At 36.0% G+C, this 22,028-nt stretch overlaps 1 protein-coding gene across 2 annotated transcripts; it reads left to right on the forward strand.

The window, feature by feature from the left end:
• The first annotated feature begins 1,535 nt into the window (after window positions 1–1,535).
• Window positions 1,536–18,855, forward strand: LOC140148276 (mitochondrial inner membrane protease ATP23 homolog). Of its 2 annotated transcripts, none has more exons than XM_072170170.1 (7): window positions 1,536–1,681; window positions 7,129–7,253; window positions 8,609–8,654; window positions 9,584–9,671; window positions 11,533–11,667; window positions 14,297–14,383; window positions 17,485–18,855. In XM_072170170.1, exons 2-7 carry the CDS (start codon window positions 7,136–7,138, stop codon window positions 17,674–17,676), a joined length of 666 nt encoding a protein of 221 aa, XP_072026271.1. In that variant the 5' UTR covers window positions 1,536–1,681; window positions 7,129–7,135; the 3' UTR covers window positions 17,677–18,855. The 2 variants fall into 2 exon arrangements, with proteins under 2 accessions (XP_072026271.1, XP_072026272.1); XM_072170171.1 differs by having other exon boundaries at window positions 1,547–1,623.
• The last annotated feature ends 3,173 nt before the right edge of the window (window positions 18,856–22,028 follow it).

Genomic DNA, 22,028 nt, shown 5'->3' on the forward strand with positions numbered 1-22,028 from the left:
TTGGTAGGCCTATACCAAAAACGATGAAAATGCACCTCAAAACCTTTGAGCATCCCCGTACACCATTTCTTAGGGAGAGGCCCCCCCCGGGCTGTATTCACAACTACTACTGCCCTGGGACCTAGGGAGGGTGCAGGTAACAAGCCCGGGGATGATCCCCTACTCTTTTCGATAAGGCCTGCAACTTTTTACGTGCTCAGGTTTGACTCGTCTGACACACGGAACCGCCATTTTACGTGACCATTCGAACCACGAGACGCTGGGCACCCACCGTGTACACCTGCACATTCTACACGGTGGATGGGAACGAGGAGAAATATCACAATTATATTCTACTACTGTCTGTTCAATTAGCTTAGATTCTTGTATTTTTTAGATATTTGAAAAAATAAACAATTTTGGTCAAAGTCATCAAAGAAAAGTGTTAGCACAGCCTTAGACCCAATGTGATTTTAACTTTTCAAATTGCAAAGTTCAATTTAAAACCCCATTTCTTTTCAATTTTGCCTCATTTTAGGCAGTTACTTGGGTCCACCAAAAGGGTTCGCGACCTTTTCACAAATCGAGTGGGACGGTCCATTCTCAACTTAGGGCATAGACCCTATCCAATTTAGCAAAACAATCTGTCCACCAATCTGTCCTGCCATTTCAATTGTTATATCGTTTCGGTTATTGGATAGGATCTATAGGTGATGATGGTCCACGAAATTATATGCGCGATTACGTTTTATGCATGACATTATGCTGAGCATAAATAAATGAATATATAAATACGCAAGGAATGTATTTATATAAGCTGGGCCTACTGGAAAACCTTAGTTCATCTTCACATTTTTATAATAACGTATTGTTTCAATAGTGGGGTTTCAACACAGGCCTACTGACGAATATACCTATTTAGCTGGAAAATACTTCCAGATGCGGATGGTCGATACTATCTCAGCGCATCTAATTATTATGACATTGGTCCCTATTGCAATAAATGGATTGATTCAAAAAAGTTTATGGTACTCGACGTTGTACGGCTTTTTATAAAAATATCGCGGGAAAAGACCAAAATTGAAAAGAAATGGGGTTTCAAATTGAACTTTGGAATTTGAAAAGTATAAATCACGTTGGGTCTAAGGCTGTGCTAAGACTTTTCTTTGATGATTTTGACAAGAATGTTTCTTAATATCTTAAAAATACAAGAATCTAAGCTAATTGAACAGACAGTAGACTGAAAGAGCTTATGATTATGATATTTCCGACCTATTGGAACTATTTAGAGTGAGCAACAAGGATCGGGCAGGATGGGGTTTCGACCCGCGGCGGGTTTCGAACCACGGACCCCTCGCTCAACTCTCCCTAATGGTCCAGCGCCTTAGACCACTAGGCCACCTCGCCCTCAGAAAGTAAAATGGTAAAATCAGTAAAGCAGAAACATCCGAGAAACATCTCCTTCGGAGGCGAAGCAGAGGGCGAAGGAGCCGGCGTTCCGATTTCAACAGGGATTTCAATGAGCAGAAAGAAGAAGCCCGCCATCACGTGACGTCACGTACAGACATACGTGGGTCTGCTTGGGTGCTTTGACAAGATTCACCGTTCTGCAATTCTGGTCTAGCAGTCGACATTTTGTTGCAGGTTTTAGATTGTTTTTTACGATTATAAGTAGAAATAGACTAATTGACCCTGAAAGAAGGTGTGGTATTAAAAGTAGGATTATTTATGATTGTAATACATGTAAGGTAAGCTTACTAATTCATGAATAGTCAGGTAGAACGGCTTCAACTTCAAGTTCAGGTAAGCTTACCGGTTTAGACTAGTTCACCACGTAAACTTGTATGGCTCAAAATTCGGACCGCTCGCCATTAAGTTTACTGATTTCTATGTTTTGAAATTTGTTGACGATTTAATGATCCCCGATTTCCGATCGATTATTTTAGCTGTGTCACATCACGTGCATGACGCTGGTGGGTTAGTCGGGATTATGCACTTTCAGTTTCTCACGCGTTTGAACGGGAATTGGATTGCGTACTTTTTCGATGTCTAGTGAGCAAATTTCTTCAATATTTTGAGAAAATGATGTCAAATTTTCTATTCTATATTGTTTGGTAATAATGTCTTTTGCCAATAGTATGTTTAAAGTTTTAATTTTGTGTTTTTGATCGCAAAAAGATCGGATATTTTCGTTCGATTCAATTCTGAACCCTTTGCAAGGGTGCCGATTTCGACAGAACTTTGACGATAATTTTGCCTTTTGGACACTAAAATGCATTCGATCCTTAATTTTGTTTCAACCGAGTCTTAAATTAGCAAGCACAATAAGGTTGGTACCACTTTTATATACATTGATAAAATTTTAAAGATTTTTTTCAAGTTTCTAACCGGCGCAAATCGTTAAGTGTGTATTTCCCATTGACATCCAAAATGGGAAATACGAGTCTGATGGACATAGGAACGGCGTCCATGAGACTCAGCGAGTCTACTGGTGGGTACCCCGGCCCCGGTGGGTATCAGCCAAATTTCAGAAGAAAAAAACTAGATCGCCGATAACGATGTGATATTCATATGGGACTTACATAGGATTACACAGAGATATTTCTTGCCAAAATTTGACCATTTCTAGGCGCCTAGATGCTCGCGAGCTATTTGCGCAAAGCGTGAGTGATGTACGCCATGTTCGCACGTGTCCAAACACGATGGATTGAGCAAGTAAATGTTTTCTCACAATTAGCGATGGTAATAAAATGATAATGAACAGGTAGTTTTTAGTCTAAAATGATGGTATTTTTAGTTGCGGAAGAAAATAACAGCAAGCAGAATGTTGCGTATACATGTACCGTAATTTCCGGCATATTGGCCGCACGGAGTATAAGCCGCAGGTCCGAAAAATTGGTAAAATAAGATTCAAACGTCGGCGTATAAGCCGCACCGCCATATAAGCCGCACCAAGGACGGCCGATTTTTGACATGCATACACCACTGTAATGCGCTATTTTCACGATTGTGGCGCTACAAAGCAAACTGAGGAGTGTGATAATTATTTGTTTTAAGTAACCAATATTATATTAAAACAAATTTTGTGCATTGTATAATGAAAGTCTACCTTTTAAAACACTTTATTTTGTTTAAATCCTTATGCGTCTGCATGTAAATTAACATGTTGATGTCTTTAAAATTATCAGCACGCACTAATCGGCCGTGTCATGTATGATCACTGCTATCCAAATAATCCAATTGATCTTTTTTATTATGATGTTGTTCATTCAATAATCGACACGGGAAGTAGTGACATTTTTAAACATGTTGCGTATCGATTCATTCTTGGGATACAATATACTTTTTAAAACTATTTTATATTTTATAAATAATCCAATCACATATGATATTCTATAGGCCTAACCATCACTAGCTATTAGTGCGTTGACCTCATGTATCAATGATTTTGTGTGACCAAAATATGGTACACCGCGCTCGCGCTGCAAACTTTAGCACATGCTAAGTGCGTTGACCCCTCTCCCGCTACTGACGAAATGCAATATTATAATTGCTGTAAAAACATTACCGTGATTTCATTCACCACGCCACAACATTAAATGAGATGGCCGACTTGATTTTTTTTATACAAGACTTTTACGGTGGAAGTTTAAAAAAAATAAACAATTACAATCATTTTTTAAAAATAAACTTCTTAACCATAAAGTTGTTTAAAAATACACGTGACATCATCACCCCGGCGCCCATGCGTCATATGCCCAGGTAATTTTAAAAGCACACTGAAATAGGGAGTTTCCCACGGTCGTATGAATGAACTTATGAATAATTAATGAAGTACATGATTGCGATATGTTGTTTACCAAAATGTAAACTTTAGTTGAATATCTGCAAGCGGGCATTTCACTTTTGGAGTCATTTAAAAAAATCAAACATGAAAGATGAAACATTTATAATACCGGTATACTAAAAACAACAACAATCATATTTTTGGACTCAAAACTTCATAAATTTGTTCAAGAAAGAAATTAAACACGCAAGAAACATTAACAAAATATTTTTATTTTATACCCAAACTTTAATTGAATACTGAGTTGTGTAAACATGTGCTGTGTGTAACAGGAAAAAACCGGTTGTATCTCATCCAAGGAGTGGTCAACATGCGGTGCGCGTGTGCATGGACAGAATCACGATCGTGTATGAATGAATTTATGAATAATTAATAATTAATGAGGGGAAATACCCAATGTGTGAAATACCAGAAATAACAACTTTCCCGGGCAACTTTCCGTGAATATTAGATGTGCATTTCATTTTTGGCGTCATTTTAAAACAAAATGTCATCACTCTCAGCAGCAATGTGAATTGGTAGATGTATAAAATAATTGTTGTACAGTGATTTACTACAAAATGTGGAGCATATGTCAAGTTATTAAGCTAGTCGGCTGTGGGTTGAATGAAGGTAGGCCTGCACTTCGTTTTTTTGTTTTCAAGGATCAACATTTACAATATTATTAAAACAACAACAATCATTTCTTTTTACTCAAACGTCATAGGTTGTTCAAGAATCAAATTAAACATGCAAGAAACATTGACAATAAATTTTTTGATTTTCATAATCGAAACTTTAATTTAATAAATCGCTACAGTTCGGTTATAAAAATAGAATGAATGAATGAATAATCCCCGGAATAATCCCATCAATGCATGAATGCGATCATGACTAGAGTCGAGGATGGCGGCGTCTATTGATAATACTCGGACAATCGATGAGACTGTCTATGCTGTTGATCACCCCAGGTAAACCAATCAGTCCATCGAGAATGAAAGCGGCTTAAGAGGATTACAGTAAGCGATGTTCTTTGACTTTGAACGATTTGTCGATTGCCTCACTCACCAGCGGCGAGCGAGATTTTTTTCTCTCTCGTTGTATTTTTTCTTCTTCAAACGCGTTGCTGTATAAGCCGCTTTTTGTATAAGCCGCACTGACTTTCAGCGGCTCCAAAAATAACGTATAAGCCGCGGCTTATATTCCAGAAATTACGGTATGAGGTCATGTGTCTTATGGTGGGACTAGTCCGAATAATCAGACCCAGAACAAAATATTAATTTCTGACATGATCTTGTACTGGGTCTGAACTGTTTCCATATGAAATCTTGATGGCAAATTGGACAATAGAAGCACATGGTTCTACGTGACAGCTTTTTAATCCCTATTCAGGTTACGTGAATCACGCTATTGTGGACCATCCTTCTGATACTTGAGTGTTTGGACACGCGGAACGGTTTTTGTCTACCTCTCTGTTTGTAAACAAACCAGGAGGTCGAAATCGTCCTCCTCGCCGAATACGAAAGTCAGCGTAATTGTACGGCACTATGGTGGGACCACAAAATACCTGGTGGCGTTACATTTTTCTCTCCCCTTTCTGATTTAACTTGTTGTCACAAAGCTATTCTTGGTCCAATTGCATCAAGTTTGGGCTCATTATACAGCTTGATTATTCTAATTTTCAAATATGTTTCACAATTTGGAATTCAAATTCGTTTATTTAGTGAAAAATATTAAAATGTTATTACGAAGGTAAACCTGGTGGATAAGTGGTAGAGGATAAGTGGTAGAGGAGTATGTACAATCTCTATGGCAAATCCTTTGAAGACATGATATCTTTTTGAATTTTAATTATATCATTGTCAAATTGTGTGCTATACATGCAAATCATACCTCAAATGAAAGCTTGTTCATTCATTATTCATATTCAGCTATTAATTTTATCTAATTGTGTTTACAAGTATTCACTGAGAACTGCAAGTCACAATTGTTGTATCTTGAGAATTATACACCCTAAGATAGGAAAAGTATACATTTTTGGAAAGCTTTTTACCCCAGGAATCTAAATAATGCAGTTAAAATAAATGTAGGATACACTCTAAAGAAAATATTTTCAAAAATGTAATCAACATTTTGTGCATGAAGTTACGAATATTTTCGCACCCTCTATCACCACTTTGGTCAATCATAACATAGCAAAAGTATACATTTTATTAAAGCTCATAGTGTGGCCTGTCACAAAATTAGATTTCATTTGAGGTATTCGATATCAGTAGCAAATGCAATAAATAATCAATTTACTAGTAAAATTAAATTTTTTCATGATATCACCCTATATATTTTCTTACGCACCCTGTATACCAACTTCAATTTTGCATAGTTGGATTCCTTGGAACATAAGCTTTCCAAAAATGTATAGTTTTGCTGGTGTGAGATGTATAGTTTTAGATATGTATCAATTTTTGTGAAAAGGAAGACAAATAATCAAAATCAGTGCTTGTAACGCAAATGTGCCCCACCATATGACACATGACCATGAACGTTGTTTATGTCCTTGGGCTAAAGCCCTCGGGCATAAACAATCGTTTAGTCATGAAAATATATGAATGAACCCCTAATTCATAAAGTTACACAACCACCTCCTTATTACATTTACAGCATCTATAATTACACAACCCCTCCATTGCCACCAAAAAAATGCATACCCCCAACATAAATAAAATTCAAGGTAAACTTAACGACCTAGGCCTACATAGCAAATACAAAGGCGGCTTTGTACACAAGCCCAACGATATTTCCAATAATAAATTATTACAAATTACATAAAATCATAAGTTTATTCACAATTTCGCCACAAAGGCAGACGTATTTGGAGTAAGTTCATAGCAAAAGATGATAAGCAATGTATGAATATATGGATAGGTCAAACAGGTTGTCAATTAATGCCAATATTAATATTTGGCAATAATGAAAACAGTTTACACTGGAGGCACCCTATGTCATTTCCTACAACGTCAGAAATTTGTAGTTACTACAACTGGCTCTAACTGGATCGCTTTTTTGCAAGAAAAATCTGTAAACATGGGTCCCTACCTTGGACTATCAAGGCATGGCCAGAGATTCTCAACCTGATTATATTTTCTGCGCAAAATATGCTTTGTATAATTTATGCATATCAAGCAATATAACTTTTTCTTTACAATTTGCAAAAGCCTAACAGGTGTTCAGGCTTGGGTGGACTCAGCTACAACACTGGAGTGTAGGCAAACAAGCAATCAAGGACACATTTCAACTAAACTACTGGATATCTTTTCTTTCTCTAGAGTGAAGATGACAAGCCAAACTGCAAATGAAGGTGGTCTACCAGGGTTAATTACCAAACCGGGTGTATTTAGCAGTAAACAACATGACACTTGTAATCAAAGAGTTGACTTTGCATTAAAACACAGTAAGTCATTTAATTAAAGGCTTAATGTACGATTTCCTTCAAATTTTTAATTTGTCATTATACTCAAAATGCTGAAATAAAAAAAATAAAAAATGTAGACATTTATATAGCGCTTTATGCCGTAAACAGCCTCTAAGCGCTTTACATTTATTCTGCCATCATTAGAATATGTCGGAACCACGTTTGCAGCCTACAAGTGGCGCAGGGTCCATCAGTACAACGACTGTGACTACCCCTAACAGCTTCCCATTGCACCTGGGTGGGGTGAGGCAAGCGAGGCAAAGCGCCTTGCCCAAGGGCGCAACAACGGTGGTGGGACGGGAATCGAACCCACGCATACGTCGAGCAAGCTCTCAGATTATGAGTCCAAGGCCGTAACCACTAGTAATAATTATCGGGAATGGTTTCTGTCCATTTTGAGCTGAAATAACGAGGTAAAGTGAAAGAAACACTGCTTGTTATTTTGACCGTTTAACACGCAGTTCTATGGGAGGACATAAAGTCATAATTCTTTGAATTATGACTTTATGTCGAACTTTGCTCTGTTTACCTACAAACACAACAAATTTGGCTGATTCCATTTAGGTGCAAGTTGTGACATGTGTAAACATTACAAATATGCCAAAAAATCAGGTTTGAAAAAAATTAACCAAATTCATATTATAAGATCGTACATTATGACTTTAAATAATTTAGTAGTAATTGGAACTTAATAACTATGGTCATTATTACCAGCATTATCATTGCAATTGATGTTATCATCATCATCATCACAATCATCAAAAATAAAAAAGTAAATAAATCATAGGGCTTTACTTAACATCCTATGCTGTGACCTAAGCTCGTGGCAATGATCTTTCAGACCCATAAGGCTACACACTTTATGTCTATGATGATAATGACGATCAACTATTAATTAGAGCATAATTCAACCAATGAGGTATGATGATCTTGAGTATCAATGAGGTATGATGATCTTGAGTATGAGGAAAGATGATCTTGAGTGTTTGTTTCTTACGGGGAAGATTAATGGAAGGAGAGACAGAGGGCGCCAGAGGACAACATATCTTCAGAGTATCGCAGCCTGGACGGGTGTGGATAACATCAAGCTGTTGAGATTGGCAAAGAACAGGATGGATTGGCATTCCATGGTCGCCCACGTCACTGGATATGGCACATAGAGAGAGAATTCAACCAAAAATCTTTAAGAAATTAAGAGTGACTTTCTTTGGATGTGAATTTGAATTTTATTCTTAAGTTCATTTTAGTTTGACATGGGTGAGGGAGGGTATGATATAAAGAATTGTGGGATTGTTATAAGTTTATAATTTTTGCTTGTTTTGTTTTGTTAATAGATCCCTATGTGAAACTTATGTTAGAAGCAATGAAAAGCACTGGATGGTGAGTGGAAGCATTTTATTGGTAGTTTTCAGAATTGTAAGTGTTCGTTTAAAAAGTGACATTCCCAACATGGGTGCATGAACCATTTGAGGCACTTTCGGCCGCCCCCTAATTTGCATATTTGCATAATTAATTATCATTTATGCAAATTAGCTCATTAATTATGCAAATATGCAAATTAGAGGGCGGCTTCACTTTATAATACATTAGAACATATTAGAAACACTTTGACCAAGTTTCAGGGCAAAAGTATGCAAAATAAAAGTACCCTAAGCATTTATGCATTGATTTTTAGCAAAATATTGGCAAAAATTACATATTAATGAGCCTTTACAGTCCTTTTAGCTCATTAACTGTATTGATTATTGACAAAAACAATAGGATATAAAGAAAATATAAATTGATGTATTATGGAAACCGTATGTCCGATTTGCTCCAAACAAAAGGCATATTGATCAGTGTACTTTACCCTACTCAATTAATCTGTTAACAATATGATCAAAGCATTTCCTAATTTCTAGAAAATGCATCCAATACCACCTTAAAGGTGGGTGGTCAGATTTTTTGGATTATGTTTTGTACCTCAAATTGAGGCCTGTACCAAAATAATCCGATTCCAAGGTTTGAGATAAATTGCTCGAGCCATTTTGATATTAGATGTAAAAACGGCCCATAAAATGGTATGTGTGGTATACCACAATTGGGGACTAGACTATCTCTTTTTCGTTCATAACATCTAAATGGAATATATTTCAGGCCAAAATTGTCACTAGGATTATGAGAAAAATATGAGCTTTCTTCTGATGCCAAATTCACCATTTTGATAAGAAAATGTGGGTGGATGAAGCTGTCGATCAGGTCACCCATCTTTAACATAAAGTTTGTTTGTCTTTAATTTAAACTGATATTTTGTTACATTTTTCTTCCAGTGCTATAAATAGAGATAGGCATATAGTTTGTGAACCATGTAATCCAGGTAGTCCCATCCAGGGTGGATTTGATCCAATTAATAACCAGGTATGTTCACTTACAAGTATGTTTCATTGTTGCTGTGTGCGTATGTTTTGCGTTGCGCATTTGTCTCTGAGAAGTTGGTCAATTTAATTGATTTGAGCTCAAAATATACTGAGTGTAAATATTTAATTTTGTGTATGAGAATGTTAGCTTTGAAAGTTCTGAGTTTGAGTCAAACAAAAAACTCAAAACAAGGGGAAAAAATAAAAAAATATTGCGCATTGGATTTTGCAATCTTTACAAGCATTTTTTTTTGTCTAAACAAGACTAGGCATTTTTTATTTTTAACTTTGTCCGGAATCCTGGTAACAGGTTATTTTGTGTTGATGAGATCTATGTTTTGTTAACTGCATCAACATTTAATAGCGATGACACACAGCACACGTAAATCGGTGCTGCTATTCTGTAACATATAAAAACTTGCTCTTGGAGAATTGCCCTAGTTCCATTAATACTTGAAATATTTTGCTAGAATTTAATGCTAGTGTAGTTAAAAGTATGTTTTAACTAAATATTAATTCAAATTTTGAATAAAAGCTTGGAAAAGTTCCATAAATAAATTGTGAATTTAGTGGTTTGAAAATCGCAATTGTTGAAATTACCACAAATGGCGACCTGTGCACATTTCCGAGTATCGCATTGCATTGTGGGGGTAAAGCATCGGAAATAATCTAGAAACGTTATCGTAAGCAATATATTCCCCAAAATGACAAAAAAAATGGTGAAAAAAGCTTTAAAATTAGCCAAATGGCTTGGAATTGTGCCATTTTTAGTGTAATTTTTACTTATTTTTGACTTTGTGAGCCATTTTTTAAGCTTAACCCCCCTGATGATCTTTGATGATTGTGATTTTTAGACATATTGGAAGGTCCTCTTTGCAATGATATCAAACACATGGGGCTAGGGCATTACGCATTTTGCCGCAAGTAGGGATAATGTGGGCAGGTTGAGAGCATTTTGAAGGCTTTTTACAGATTTTACATAGTGCTCTATGGGAAAAGTATAGTGTACACATAGCCTATGAACTTAAACACACCTTGTATGCTAATTATAAGATAAAGATAGCATTAATTAAATATTTCAATTTTAAATCATTTATTAATTTTATAATTAATACATTAAATAAATAGTTTTCTTCTTCTAGACGACAAGATAATTATTTTTAAAATCATAAAATAACGAACAAATAAAGGAATTTCCCAGTACAAAAATTGCATATATAGTGAATTCGCTTAATTAGCAATTAATTAGCATATTTAATCAAGATTAATACCTTAAACATCTTTATTTAGGGTTATTTCATGTAAACATTAAACAAACTTAGCTAAAAAATACAATTTGACTTTAATTTTTATAAAATTAGTAAAATACTTCATCCGACAGACAAATTCGTTAACTTTGAATATTTAATTAGCGCTAATTAGCATACGCAGCATTAATTTTAAAATCCTGTTACTTCATTATGTCCGCAACATCATAAGCTTCAAAATGAGGGGTAACTTGATATGTCTAGCACTAATATTTAATTTCTGTGTGACATCACTACATTTAAGCTGGGTGCTGTTAGTGCTTTTATGTGACACCATCAATCCGAACCCCCGTCAGTCCAAAAATCTAATTGTAAAAGATGTCAACCTTAATCCTAATCCTAACTCTAACCCTTAACCTAACTTCAATTAGATTTTGGACTGACAGTGGTTCGGATTGACAGTGTTTCGGACTGACGGGGAGACGGGAGAGGTGAGATGTTACTGTATACAAGGCTCAAATTTACAATTGGACATCCTGGCAATATGACCAAGATGTTAACTCTTCTTTATGAACCATCAATTTGTGTACTTTCTTGTTACCAAAAAAAAACCAGATTGTAATATGTGAAAACAAGACTCCAACACAGCGAGTAATGAGTAGCCTTCTGACGCATGAACTCATCCATGCCTTTGATCATTGCCGAGCCAAGGTTGACTGGACAGACTTGACACATGTAGCATGTTCAGAGGTAAGTATATTTAGTGCTTTCATTTACACTGGTTGTCTGTGAACTTTTGTCCCTGTATGTACTGTGTAAACATAGAAGTGGGATTCTGATTATCGTATTGAATCATGTCACGAAACATAGTTATCTCATTTGCTGCCAAATTGCTGAACAAGCCATGCAGCTCTTTTTAGGCAATAAAAATAGTGGGCTTGGTATACTACAGGTACACCCGTTTGCCCTTTGCATCATACTATTCTTAGCCCTTCCATTAGTGCCGTTGCCAGGAATATTTTCATGGGGGAAATTGGAGAAAAGTGAAATTAGGGTGGACAATTGTCCTAAAATTGGGCGATTTTGGCTAAAAATAGGACAAATGCGGTCCAAAATAGAGCGGGATTTTCTGTGATTTTTTTTGTCCTGTATAGGGGGAAAACTAGGAGGGGCAAAGAAAAGATTAAGGGAGACAAATACCCCCTTGATCCTCCATGGTGCTAGCGCTGCCACTGCCTTCCAATGATGTAATTTCTGTGCAGTCTTGTAACTGCAGTGACGATGTACTGTCTCAGTATCTACAGGTCTGTGGGTAGTCCTGCATACACCTTTGCCTTTAGATAACCCCAGAGAAAAAAGTTACAAGTAGTCAGGTCTGGTGATCATGACAGCCACTCCTGATCATATGTAAGTCCTAGGGAATTTTTGCCTAAGTCTTTGTTGAACAAACATTGCTCTATGTGCTGTAGCACCATTCTGAAGAAAGTTTACAACTTGGATAGTTCCATTTTGTAAGGCAGCATACTGTCTGATATTTATGTGCATTGAGATTGCCATCAACAAACACTGGTCCCAAGATTGAGTTATGTCCCATTACGCCCATCCACATGACCAACTTCTGATGGTCATTAGCAATGTCACAGGTAAAGGTTCTTGGTGGATGATCTCTAGGAGCATAATGGTGGACACGATTGGTTCCAATAGACCTGTACACATAGAAATTTGCTTTGTGTGCGACCAGTGTATTTTCCAGCCATTCTTGGGGTATCATGTTGCGAAGCCATCACAACATCTTTGTTGCCTTTAATATTATCTATCTTTTAAGGCATGCCTGCGGTCAATGTTGTACTTTCACTTTATAAGTACACAAATTCAAGTCTTGATGCATGATGCGATTGAAGGAAGAATGTAAGACGTATGGCACAGCATTTTGACAACAATGATATCCACTCGTATGACTTCTATTGGGGTTGCACCAGTTTATTTGTTTTCATCTCAATTCACAACAAAGTTATAAAAAAAATGGGGAAAAATGGAAGATAAAAAATGTGTAATGGTATCACTTTAATATAGACGCACAATAAGAACAGTGAAGAGATGTGGATGCTGCAAAGATGCAGGGCGTGAAGCTTGTGGCGCCCAATCTGAACTAGATGGAAATTTAACTTACAATACAATATTAATGAGTACTACAATGATGATATCATGTGGCTGAAATAAAAATGAAAGAAACATAATTGTAACGAATCATTAGACCAGATAATAATGCTCAAAAGTACAATAATAAAACAATATAATAATAACATATTTTAACACTGGATGAGATGAGAAGCGTGTGATTCCATCACTTACAGATAATTTGGATAAGATTGGCCTTATTGGTACTGGATGAGGAGTAGCTGCAATGTTAGCTCTATTTCTTACTGTCTTGTAAGCACCAGAAGCTTTGCTCTGCCAGATCCTGACTAGTCCGTGTTGGTCAAACTTTTTTTTACATTATATTCCATTGGACCTTTGGTCTGAATGCTTGATTGTGGCAATCTTCTAACAAATCTCCTCTGCGTCTCTACATAACTGTGGGTTTGCCAATTACTGCAGGCTGTTGTGCAGTAAATTGAGGAAATATCTTCTCAGCTCTTCTTTGTACAACCACCAGATCTATTATCTGCCAACATTTCAAATTATGAGGAGTAGCTGCAATGTTAGCTGTATTTCTTACTGTCTTGTAAGCACCAGAAGCTTCGCTCTGCCAGATCCTGACTATTTCGTGTTGGTCAAACTTTTTACATTATATTCTATCGGACCTTTGGTCTGAATTCATGCTTGTGGCAATCTTCTAACAAATATCTTCTTTGCGTCTCTACATAACTGCGGGTTTGCCAATTACTGCACGCTGCTGTGCAGTAAATCAAGGAAACATCTTATCGGATCTTCTTTGTACAACCACCAGATCTGTTATCTGCCAGCGTTTTAAATTACGAACATCACACCACAATAATTACATTCAAAAGTGCTACCAAAGAAACGATAGTCTTAGGTCATTTAGTGGAACAGGACACAACAAACATACCTGCATAACCTTTCAAAATTACTTTATGCTGAACATATGGTCACTGATTTTACAGATTTTCAAAACCGATCATTTCAACCTAAATTGTAATCCACCATTTTTACAAAATATTCTGTAATTTCTATCAGAAACAACCAATATTTAAAATATTTAAGAAAGTTAAATGTATAATAGTTGTAAATGCAAACAACATGACCAATAGCAATATTTAAACTTGCCTGGTACAGAACATTCTGAAATACCCTGTACCTGAAAGTACTGATAGCTATATTGAACATTCTCATCATCTTAGTTTGTCTTTCTTTTCAGATCAGAGCAGCTAGCTTGAGTTCAGATTGCTCTTTCCTCAGTACCAATATATATGGATTTAATTATGGAATCAAAAAACATCACCAGGTGAGTTTGTCTTAGTAGTACAATTACTGCTGATTTGATCAAGCAAAGATAGCAACATTCATGTTACAAAACTTGTAGTCAAAAACCTTTCACATGAACTCAAACCAGAGTTGACCTAGTGGTAAAACAGCTAAATGGAATGTATTTTAAAGGAACACTCAGGCAATCACAACATTATATCTTATCATATAAGGTTAGAAAAATAATTATCAAACACAAATTATTTGGTTTCATTTAAAACAAATAAAAACAGCCGTCTCTCGCCACGTCTCTCGTCTCTCCCCGGGCACCGAAATTGACTGTGGCAATGACGTCCCAGTAACACAAATAACCATGACGTCATTGTCCTAGACAATTTCGGCATGGGAATTTTGAATATCACATGTTGAGAGCCAGCTGTTTTTATGGTCAATATGAGTTTGTTTTAAATAAAACTATGTGATTGCCGGAGTGTTCCTTTAAGACTATTTTGCTCTTTACACTGTGTTTTACTATATTGCTGAAGAATATGTTAGAATTTTGCCACACAGTACCAAAGTCAATTTGCAAAGGAATCTTGCAGAAATAATTTGATTTTCGCAAAGTGTTTTCTGTGTAAATCTTTAAAATGTATGAAAATCATTTGCAGGTACTGATTTGTGGATTTCCACATAATTCTAAAGAACAGCATTCTATTCGCTACTTGCACGGTTCCGCCATTATGCACTATGTGCGGGGAGAGCCTCGAACTGGCAGCATACATGAAAGGAAGAATTATGTAACCTTACACAGACGTTATGACTAGTTCAATTCCCATTCACGTATGCTGCCAGGTCGAGGCTCTCCCCGCACATAGTGCATAATGGCGGAACCGTGCAAGTAGCGAATTAAGGATCATTAACTACTCCCCATTCCAGAAAAATACCGAACTAATTTTTTGGGATTAAAAAAATATTATCAAGTTCTGCCAAATGAAACATAGCTCAATCCTAATCATTAAGTTAGTCCTAACTGGAGATAATAGAAAAAGTTTCTTGAAAAAAGAGCCAAAAACATGCATTTTCGGCATGTTTTCTGACAATCGAGTCACAAAAATCAAAGACTTGGAACAAGTCTAAGCATTCAAAATCTTGAGTATATGCCGAAATTTTGCTCTAATTTTCAGTTTTTGTGTGTTACTATGATTAAATGGTTGGTTATAAGAATGAAACATGTCTTTCCCAAAAATCAAAATGCATAAACTGAAATTAGTCTTACATGTAGTACAAGTCTTTGGGCTTGATTGTCTCAGTGTACGAAAAACACCCTAAAAATGCATGTTTTTGGCCCTTAATTCATAAATTTGGCCAAATAGTGAATTTTAACTTTTATTGCCAGTTAGGACTAACTAAAGGATTAGGATTTAGCTATATTTCATTTGGCAAAACAAGATCATATTTTTTTATTCCAAAAAATTAGTTCTGTATTTTTCTGGAATTGGGAGTAGTTTGTACAGACTATATCAAAATAAGTGGTTCCCATCAGTTTCCACTATTATGGACAAAACTACCACATCAAAATGCCACATGGATGAATGTTATAGGCCTATATGGTCATAAAACTAAATCCTTGGCATTTCAAGAGGATCTTATGTTGCATATTGAAGCAGGCTTGTCAATAAACACCAAAAACTGATGGGTACCAAAGATTCTCGTAAAACATCAACTGGGCGAATCCATATGGATTCGCGTAATGCACTGGCAGTTTACAGAAAGAAAAAAAATATGTACCAAGTTTGATTCCCGGTTTGACTTCATTTTTTAAGCAACTGAACCCCAAAATGGCGCATTATGGGATAATTTACTTAAAGCCTTAATGTACGATCTTTTTAAATTTTTAAATTATTCTTTTTTTCTTCTAAAATGATAATATGCAATCATTATGAAAGTTCCCAATACATTTGGACGCTTGAAAAACATTGGGAATTTGCAAAGAAACAACATCATAAACTTCACCTCTATCACTCGAAACATCTCGCACTATTTGGATTAGGACAGCGAGTGCGGCCTCTGAGTTAGTCTCCTCTGGTTAAAGGTTACGCTCCCTCCACATGTGGAGGGAGCGTAACTCAAGCTAGTTTTGTAGGAGGCTACGGTTCTTGATCGAGAGCGACATAAAGTCATAATCTAAAAATTATGACTTTATGTCGGACCAACAGAAAATCGTCCCGTTTTACTACAAATAGGGCCGAATTTGACAGTTTGCTCATAGATTTAAATTAGAACATGTGTAAGTATTACAAATATGCCAAAAAATCGGTTTTGAAAAAAATAAAGGTAAATTCTGAAAAAAGATCGTACATTATGACTTTAAATCATTAATAATTTGTACTATAAATTAATACTGATTTGAGAGGGCATTTTAACAGCAAAAACAGCCATTGGTTGCATGCCGATCTTTTGTTCGCCAAAGCCGCCATCTTGGATGACTAAATCAGACTGTATGAGGACAGTATTTTTTTCAATCATTGTGCAGCGGGAGCAGGAGGTAGATTTGCACGAATCAAGGATTCTCGCAGAATTCTCTTGCGAGAACTGCCACAGATTTCTAGGCCTGAAGTTGTTGCAAACTTGCTGCATGTGACAAAGAGATGTGCTGGCTTACCAATTTTCATACCATGTCTATTTATAGGCCTGTTATCGACTGTCGTATTATCGTCGATATGACCCTAAATCCGACATGTCAAAATAAATTGTCCTTTTTCGACACTTTACGACATATATCAAAAAGAAAACAAAAGGAAATTTCCATGCTATTTTGTCCAAATAAGCTTACAGTAGAATCATGTTTTCATCGGAAAGTCGAAAATTACCTCCTGAAGTTGATCCGAACCTGGTAGAACAAACCAGGAAGTATGTTTACACCAGAAGTCGGCAATCGTAACTCATATTGGCGTGATTGTAAGCTTATCTATCAACTTTTTTCAGCATTTTAAAATCTCATTACGAGTTCCGACATATGTCGATTGTCGTATTTTCCCCCTGACGAAGTGTTGAATTAGAAATCACGTGTCGATAACAGGCCTAATGTCTATACCAATAAAAGTAAAATAAATGCAACCATACCAACTTCCATCTTTACAGAAATGTGTGCGTAACCATGCCAGACGCTCCATCCAGGCTACAAGAGACTTGTCCAAGGAGGACGCTGAGAAGGCTATAGACAGTGTATGGGATAGCTGTTTCAATGACTTTGCTCCATTTGATAGAATACCTCAAGGACCTTCTGATGCTAGACGTGCACGCAGCTCAAAATATTACTCGCAGAGTTTATGATAGCGGGAAAGATGCAATAAGACTAGTTTTATATTATATGCAACTTGCAAGCAATTTTTAGATCATGGATGAAGATTTTATGTATGAAATATTTTTAACATGCTCATCAAGTTTCCATCAGATTTTCACTAATAGATTTGCTTTGTATAATACTAAGTATTGCTCAAGATGGAGATATTATATGGTGCCTATCAGCATCCAAAAGAACTGGATTCCTTCCATCAATACTTTTGCTGTTCATTTTGCTGCCAGTGATTTGAATAGCTATTTTTAGCTACAACTCAGAGCAAGTTGGGCAATATTTTCAAAGAGGTAAAATTGGTTTGACTTCCTGCTGCCCACCGAGACTTATTGGTGCAAGGTGCAAACAAAATTGACAATTTCGGTCTATACAGAGGTGAATTTTAGTCTAAATGGTCCCAAAAGATGTAGATTGCAGGTTTTGTTCGATTTTACCCTGATATTTTGAACCATACAGGCAAGCTACCAGGGATTTAGACATGCCTAAACATTCTGTTTTACAACTTGATCATCCTCATGTTTATTCCAGAAAAGTATTTTTTGCTTCTTCTTAGTGGTAACTGTGGTGTTTCTTGAGGTAGCCAGTACAAAATAAAGGTTGTTGGCCTGTGCACATGGTCACACAAAGACACAATAATAGATGTATGTTTCACATACTTGTATGGGTCAAAGTGTTGCATGCAAGAAGCAAAATACACTATAAATAACCCCATGAAATTAATGGAATTTTTTTTTTGAAAGGCAAATATGTGAGGATGAATTTTGCAACTGTGATACACACACACCCACAAATACAATCAACTCATTGCATGTTGTATGTGTAAGATATTTATTCATCAATTATTTTCCTATAAAAATTAGCACCTGAGTAATGAACAATATAATGGCATAAACTCTATTATTTTTTTACACATGATTCAGAGTTGCACTATCAAAATCCTTTCATAACTTCACCCTAATACAGTAATTGAATAACTCATCTATAATAAGGTACTTTGAAAAAAATCAGAAAAACATGGGAACTTGAAACACAAGTGAAATAAACATTTTGTTCAGCAATCTTTGGATATGAATAAAATGGTTATCAAATCTGATTGTAATGACTTGGGCATCTAGATGTACATGATGAGTTGACATAGCATACATTTGGGTTAGCTTAAGGGGGCATACTACACCCTGTGGTAAATTGTGACTATTTTTCTCAAAAATAATAACACACTGGTAACAAAAGTTATGTATATTATTGGGGCAAGGAATCCAATTACTACACTGAAATTTCAGTGACTCAAGACAAGCGGTTCAGTATATATGATAGGAAGCGAGGTACATGCTAGCGGTACCTTATTTCTTATCATAAATAACAAACCACTTGTCTTAGGTTACTGAAATTCCAGTGTATTAATTGGATTCCTTGTCTCTATAATATACATAAACTTTTGTTACCACTGTGTTATTAGTTTTGAGAAAAATGCAAAAATAGACACAAATTTATCGAGGGTGTAGTACCCCTTAACAAAATGAGTTATGCAATTATTGTTGTATAAGATTCAACATATATCAATAATTATCAATACACCAATGCTTTATGATCGTAAGCACCAGAATGAAATGAAATACTACTGTTAACTGATGAATTACTATTAAAATTCCACTGTTGGGAATGACATTTATTTCTGTGTTTGTTACTTATCCATAAACTCTGTATGCATCTTCAAGTTATGCATCAGCAGGTGTAGAATTTTGATGACAGTCTCCAAATCTGTTCTGGAAAGATTTTCACATAATCAACATTAATTCTTGTAAATTTCATGGATAATTGGTCAGAATTAAAATGGGTGTCCCAAACAAAAGGTTACATGTAGATTTTTGAAAATTAATTTGTTAATGTTATCAAATATAAATGTCCTTTTCATGACATAGTCTATGCACTCTGGCTTACCCAAATGCCCCGTAAACATCTTGCTCAAGAATGCGAGCCAAGTATGCAAGTTGTGAACTTGACATTCATACAAGTTCACAACTTGCATACTTAACTTTAATAGCCCACATTCCTGAGCAAGCTGTTTACGGGGCATTTGAGTAGGCCCAGCCATAGCATGGCAGATGCAGTATTGATGAACAGAGAATAAAACCTGTTCAGTTTTATTTCAAGAGTTCAATCAAAATGTACAATATTCTTACAGTATATAACACAGTGGGATTTCAAAGCATCAAAACCCAAATAAAGCCTAAATGCAAAAGATTGTTATTAATTTCACTCTGCTGATGACAGGAAATACAGCCTGCAGAAATGCCTTCACCAAAATGTGTCCTTCTCTGATGACAATCTTCCTTTATTAGGATGTTTTTTTTACCATGGTAGCCCAACATAAGGAGTTCCTGCCCATTTGAGTCCAATTGATGTTGACATATTTTAATGTGTTATCTAGGTAACGAAATGTCGTACATAGTGAAAATTACATGTAATGTAAAGGGTAATCATTTTAATGTACAAAAATGCCCACATTTCAACTGATTCTTGTCATATTCATAGACAGAAGTTTTTAAACTAGAATTTTGCAGTTTTTGTCATGCACAGCACTTGATGCAAAGCAACTACCAAAATGCCTTCATGTTGATGCCCATTGTAAAATATTTGGAAATTTTGAGAAAAAAAATTGCAAATTAGTTCATTTTCATTATAAATATGCAAATTCCAAAAAGTTTGAAAGAATATATTTTGGAACAAAATATTTGAAACTATTTTGAGACAAAAATTTGCATTTTTTTTAAATTCAAGAATTTGAAAAAAAAAAAAAAGCCAATTAGCTATAATTATCATATCTAAAGTCAATCTGCCTACCCATTCAAGAGATGCAGTATACGGATAGACAGAGCTAAATAATGCAAATTAGCTCATAATAATAAATAAGCAAATCAGACCCCCAAAAATGTAGCCCCAGTTTCTGACCGTGGTCTACTCATCCTGAAAATCTGAAGTCAATCCCCTTATCCATTCAAGAGATGCAGCATCCAGACGGACAGATGGAGGTATGGACGGACATTGCAAAAAACAGTATGGAATAGATATGAATCTCAGGAGGAGTCTGGCAAAGAATTCAATTATTTCACTCACAATTCAATGGGTTCTGTGCGAGTTACTTTTTTCCTTATTGTATTGATGTGCCTTGCACATAATAGCCATGCATGGCAATGAAGTTCCAAACAATACCCTCAAATTGTACATGGTCTATTGCCCCCTAATTTGACATATCTCAAGAGATGACCGGTAGAACTGGAAATGTATGATTTGAATTCTTGAAGCCTTAACAATATGAACAACAACCTATTTTTCATCTGATATTGGGAACCTTTGAAAAGATCCTGAAACATATTAACAAGACGGTTCTTGAACCACAAGTCTCGCCTGCTTTCACGACTCTGTTTTTGTGATCGCCTGCTTTCACCATTACTTTTGGTAACAGAAGTAAGAAAAATAGGGACTGCAGTCCCAAACAGGCTGTCCATAGATATATTTCATAATTACCTTTCACATGCAATTTGCCAGCGAAGTGTTATGTGTAATCTGATTATCACTATGTCAACTGGATCACGCTTTGGAGTTCTGGACCACGATCGAAATGATCGCAACACAAAGTCTATGGCATGCACTACCGATTCCAAAAGGTGTGTGATCCAGTTACCAAGGAGTTATGTAACCACTTCGGTGGCAAATTATGTCCGCTTGCAGACCACCTTGAACCGAGTGCGTACCTTGTCTATTTAAATATGTAGCAAGAACCAATAACTTACGGGCTGTGCAATAATTATGAACCCCGAGGCTGAGGGAAGGTAAAATTCAGGGAGGGTGGAGGCAAGAATTCTTTGGCAAGCCAAAAAAGGGGAGGGGCTCATAACTTTTGCACAGCCCTTTATGAACATACATGATACACATAATCACTTTAGCATTTTCACTCTTGGCGAATCGTTGACATCACTTTGCATTTCATTGGGTGCTGCTTCAAACAGCTAGCTCAATGCGTTGATGTCACTTGCTCACCAAGAGTAAGAATCATTTTTCCTGCATCAAGATTAAGCTTCTGTTGAACCAAAATAATCTCTTTGCCAGTAAACACTGGAAAATGATTTCCAATAGAAACATCTTATGCAATAATAAAAACACACACATATATTATGGGGCCTACATATGTGACACAATGGGGGCCAAAAGTGGCAAATTTGAAATTGAGATAAAGGCAAAAATATGGAGCAAAAAACATTAAAATACAAAAGAAAATACACATCACAAAACTTCAGAACTTAAGAACCAAGTATGCTAAACCATTGGTGTT

Source organism: Amphiura filiformis, chromosome 3, assembly GCF_039555335.1.
Source record: "Amphiura filiformis chromosome 3, Afil_fr2py, whole genome shotgun sequence".
NCBI classification, from domain to species: domain Eukaryota; kingdom Metazoa; phylum Echinodermata; class Ophiuroidea; order Amphilepidida; family Amphiuridae; genus Amphiura; species Amphiura filiformis.

What these genes read in the sequence shown, in the direction of transcription:
- LOC140148276 (XM_072170170.1), top strand. Translation starts at nt 7,136, where the DNA reads ATGACAAGCCAAACTGCAAATGAAGGTGGTCTACCAGGGTTAATTACC. An exon ending in TTGATCCAATTAATAACCAG is followed by an intron (nt 9,672 to 11,532) that starts GTATGTTCACTT and finishes AAAAAAAACCAG; the next exon opens with ATTGTAATATGTGAAAACAA. An exon ending in CACATGTAGCATGTTCAGAG is followed by an intron (nt 11,668 to 14,296) that starts GTAAGTATATTT and finishes CTTTCTTTTCAG; the next exon opens with ATCAGAGCAGCTAGCTTGAG.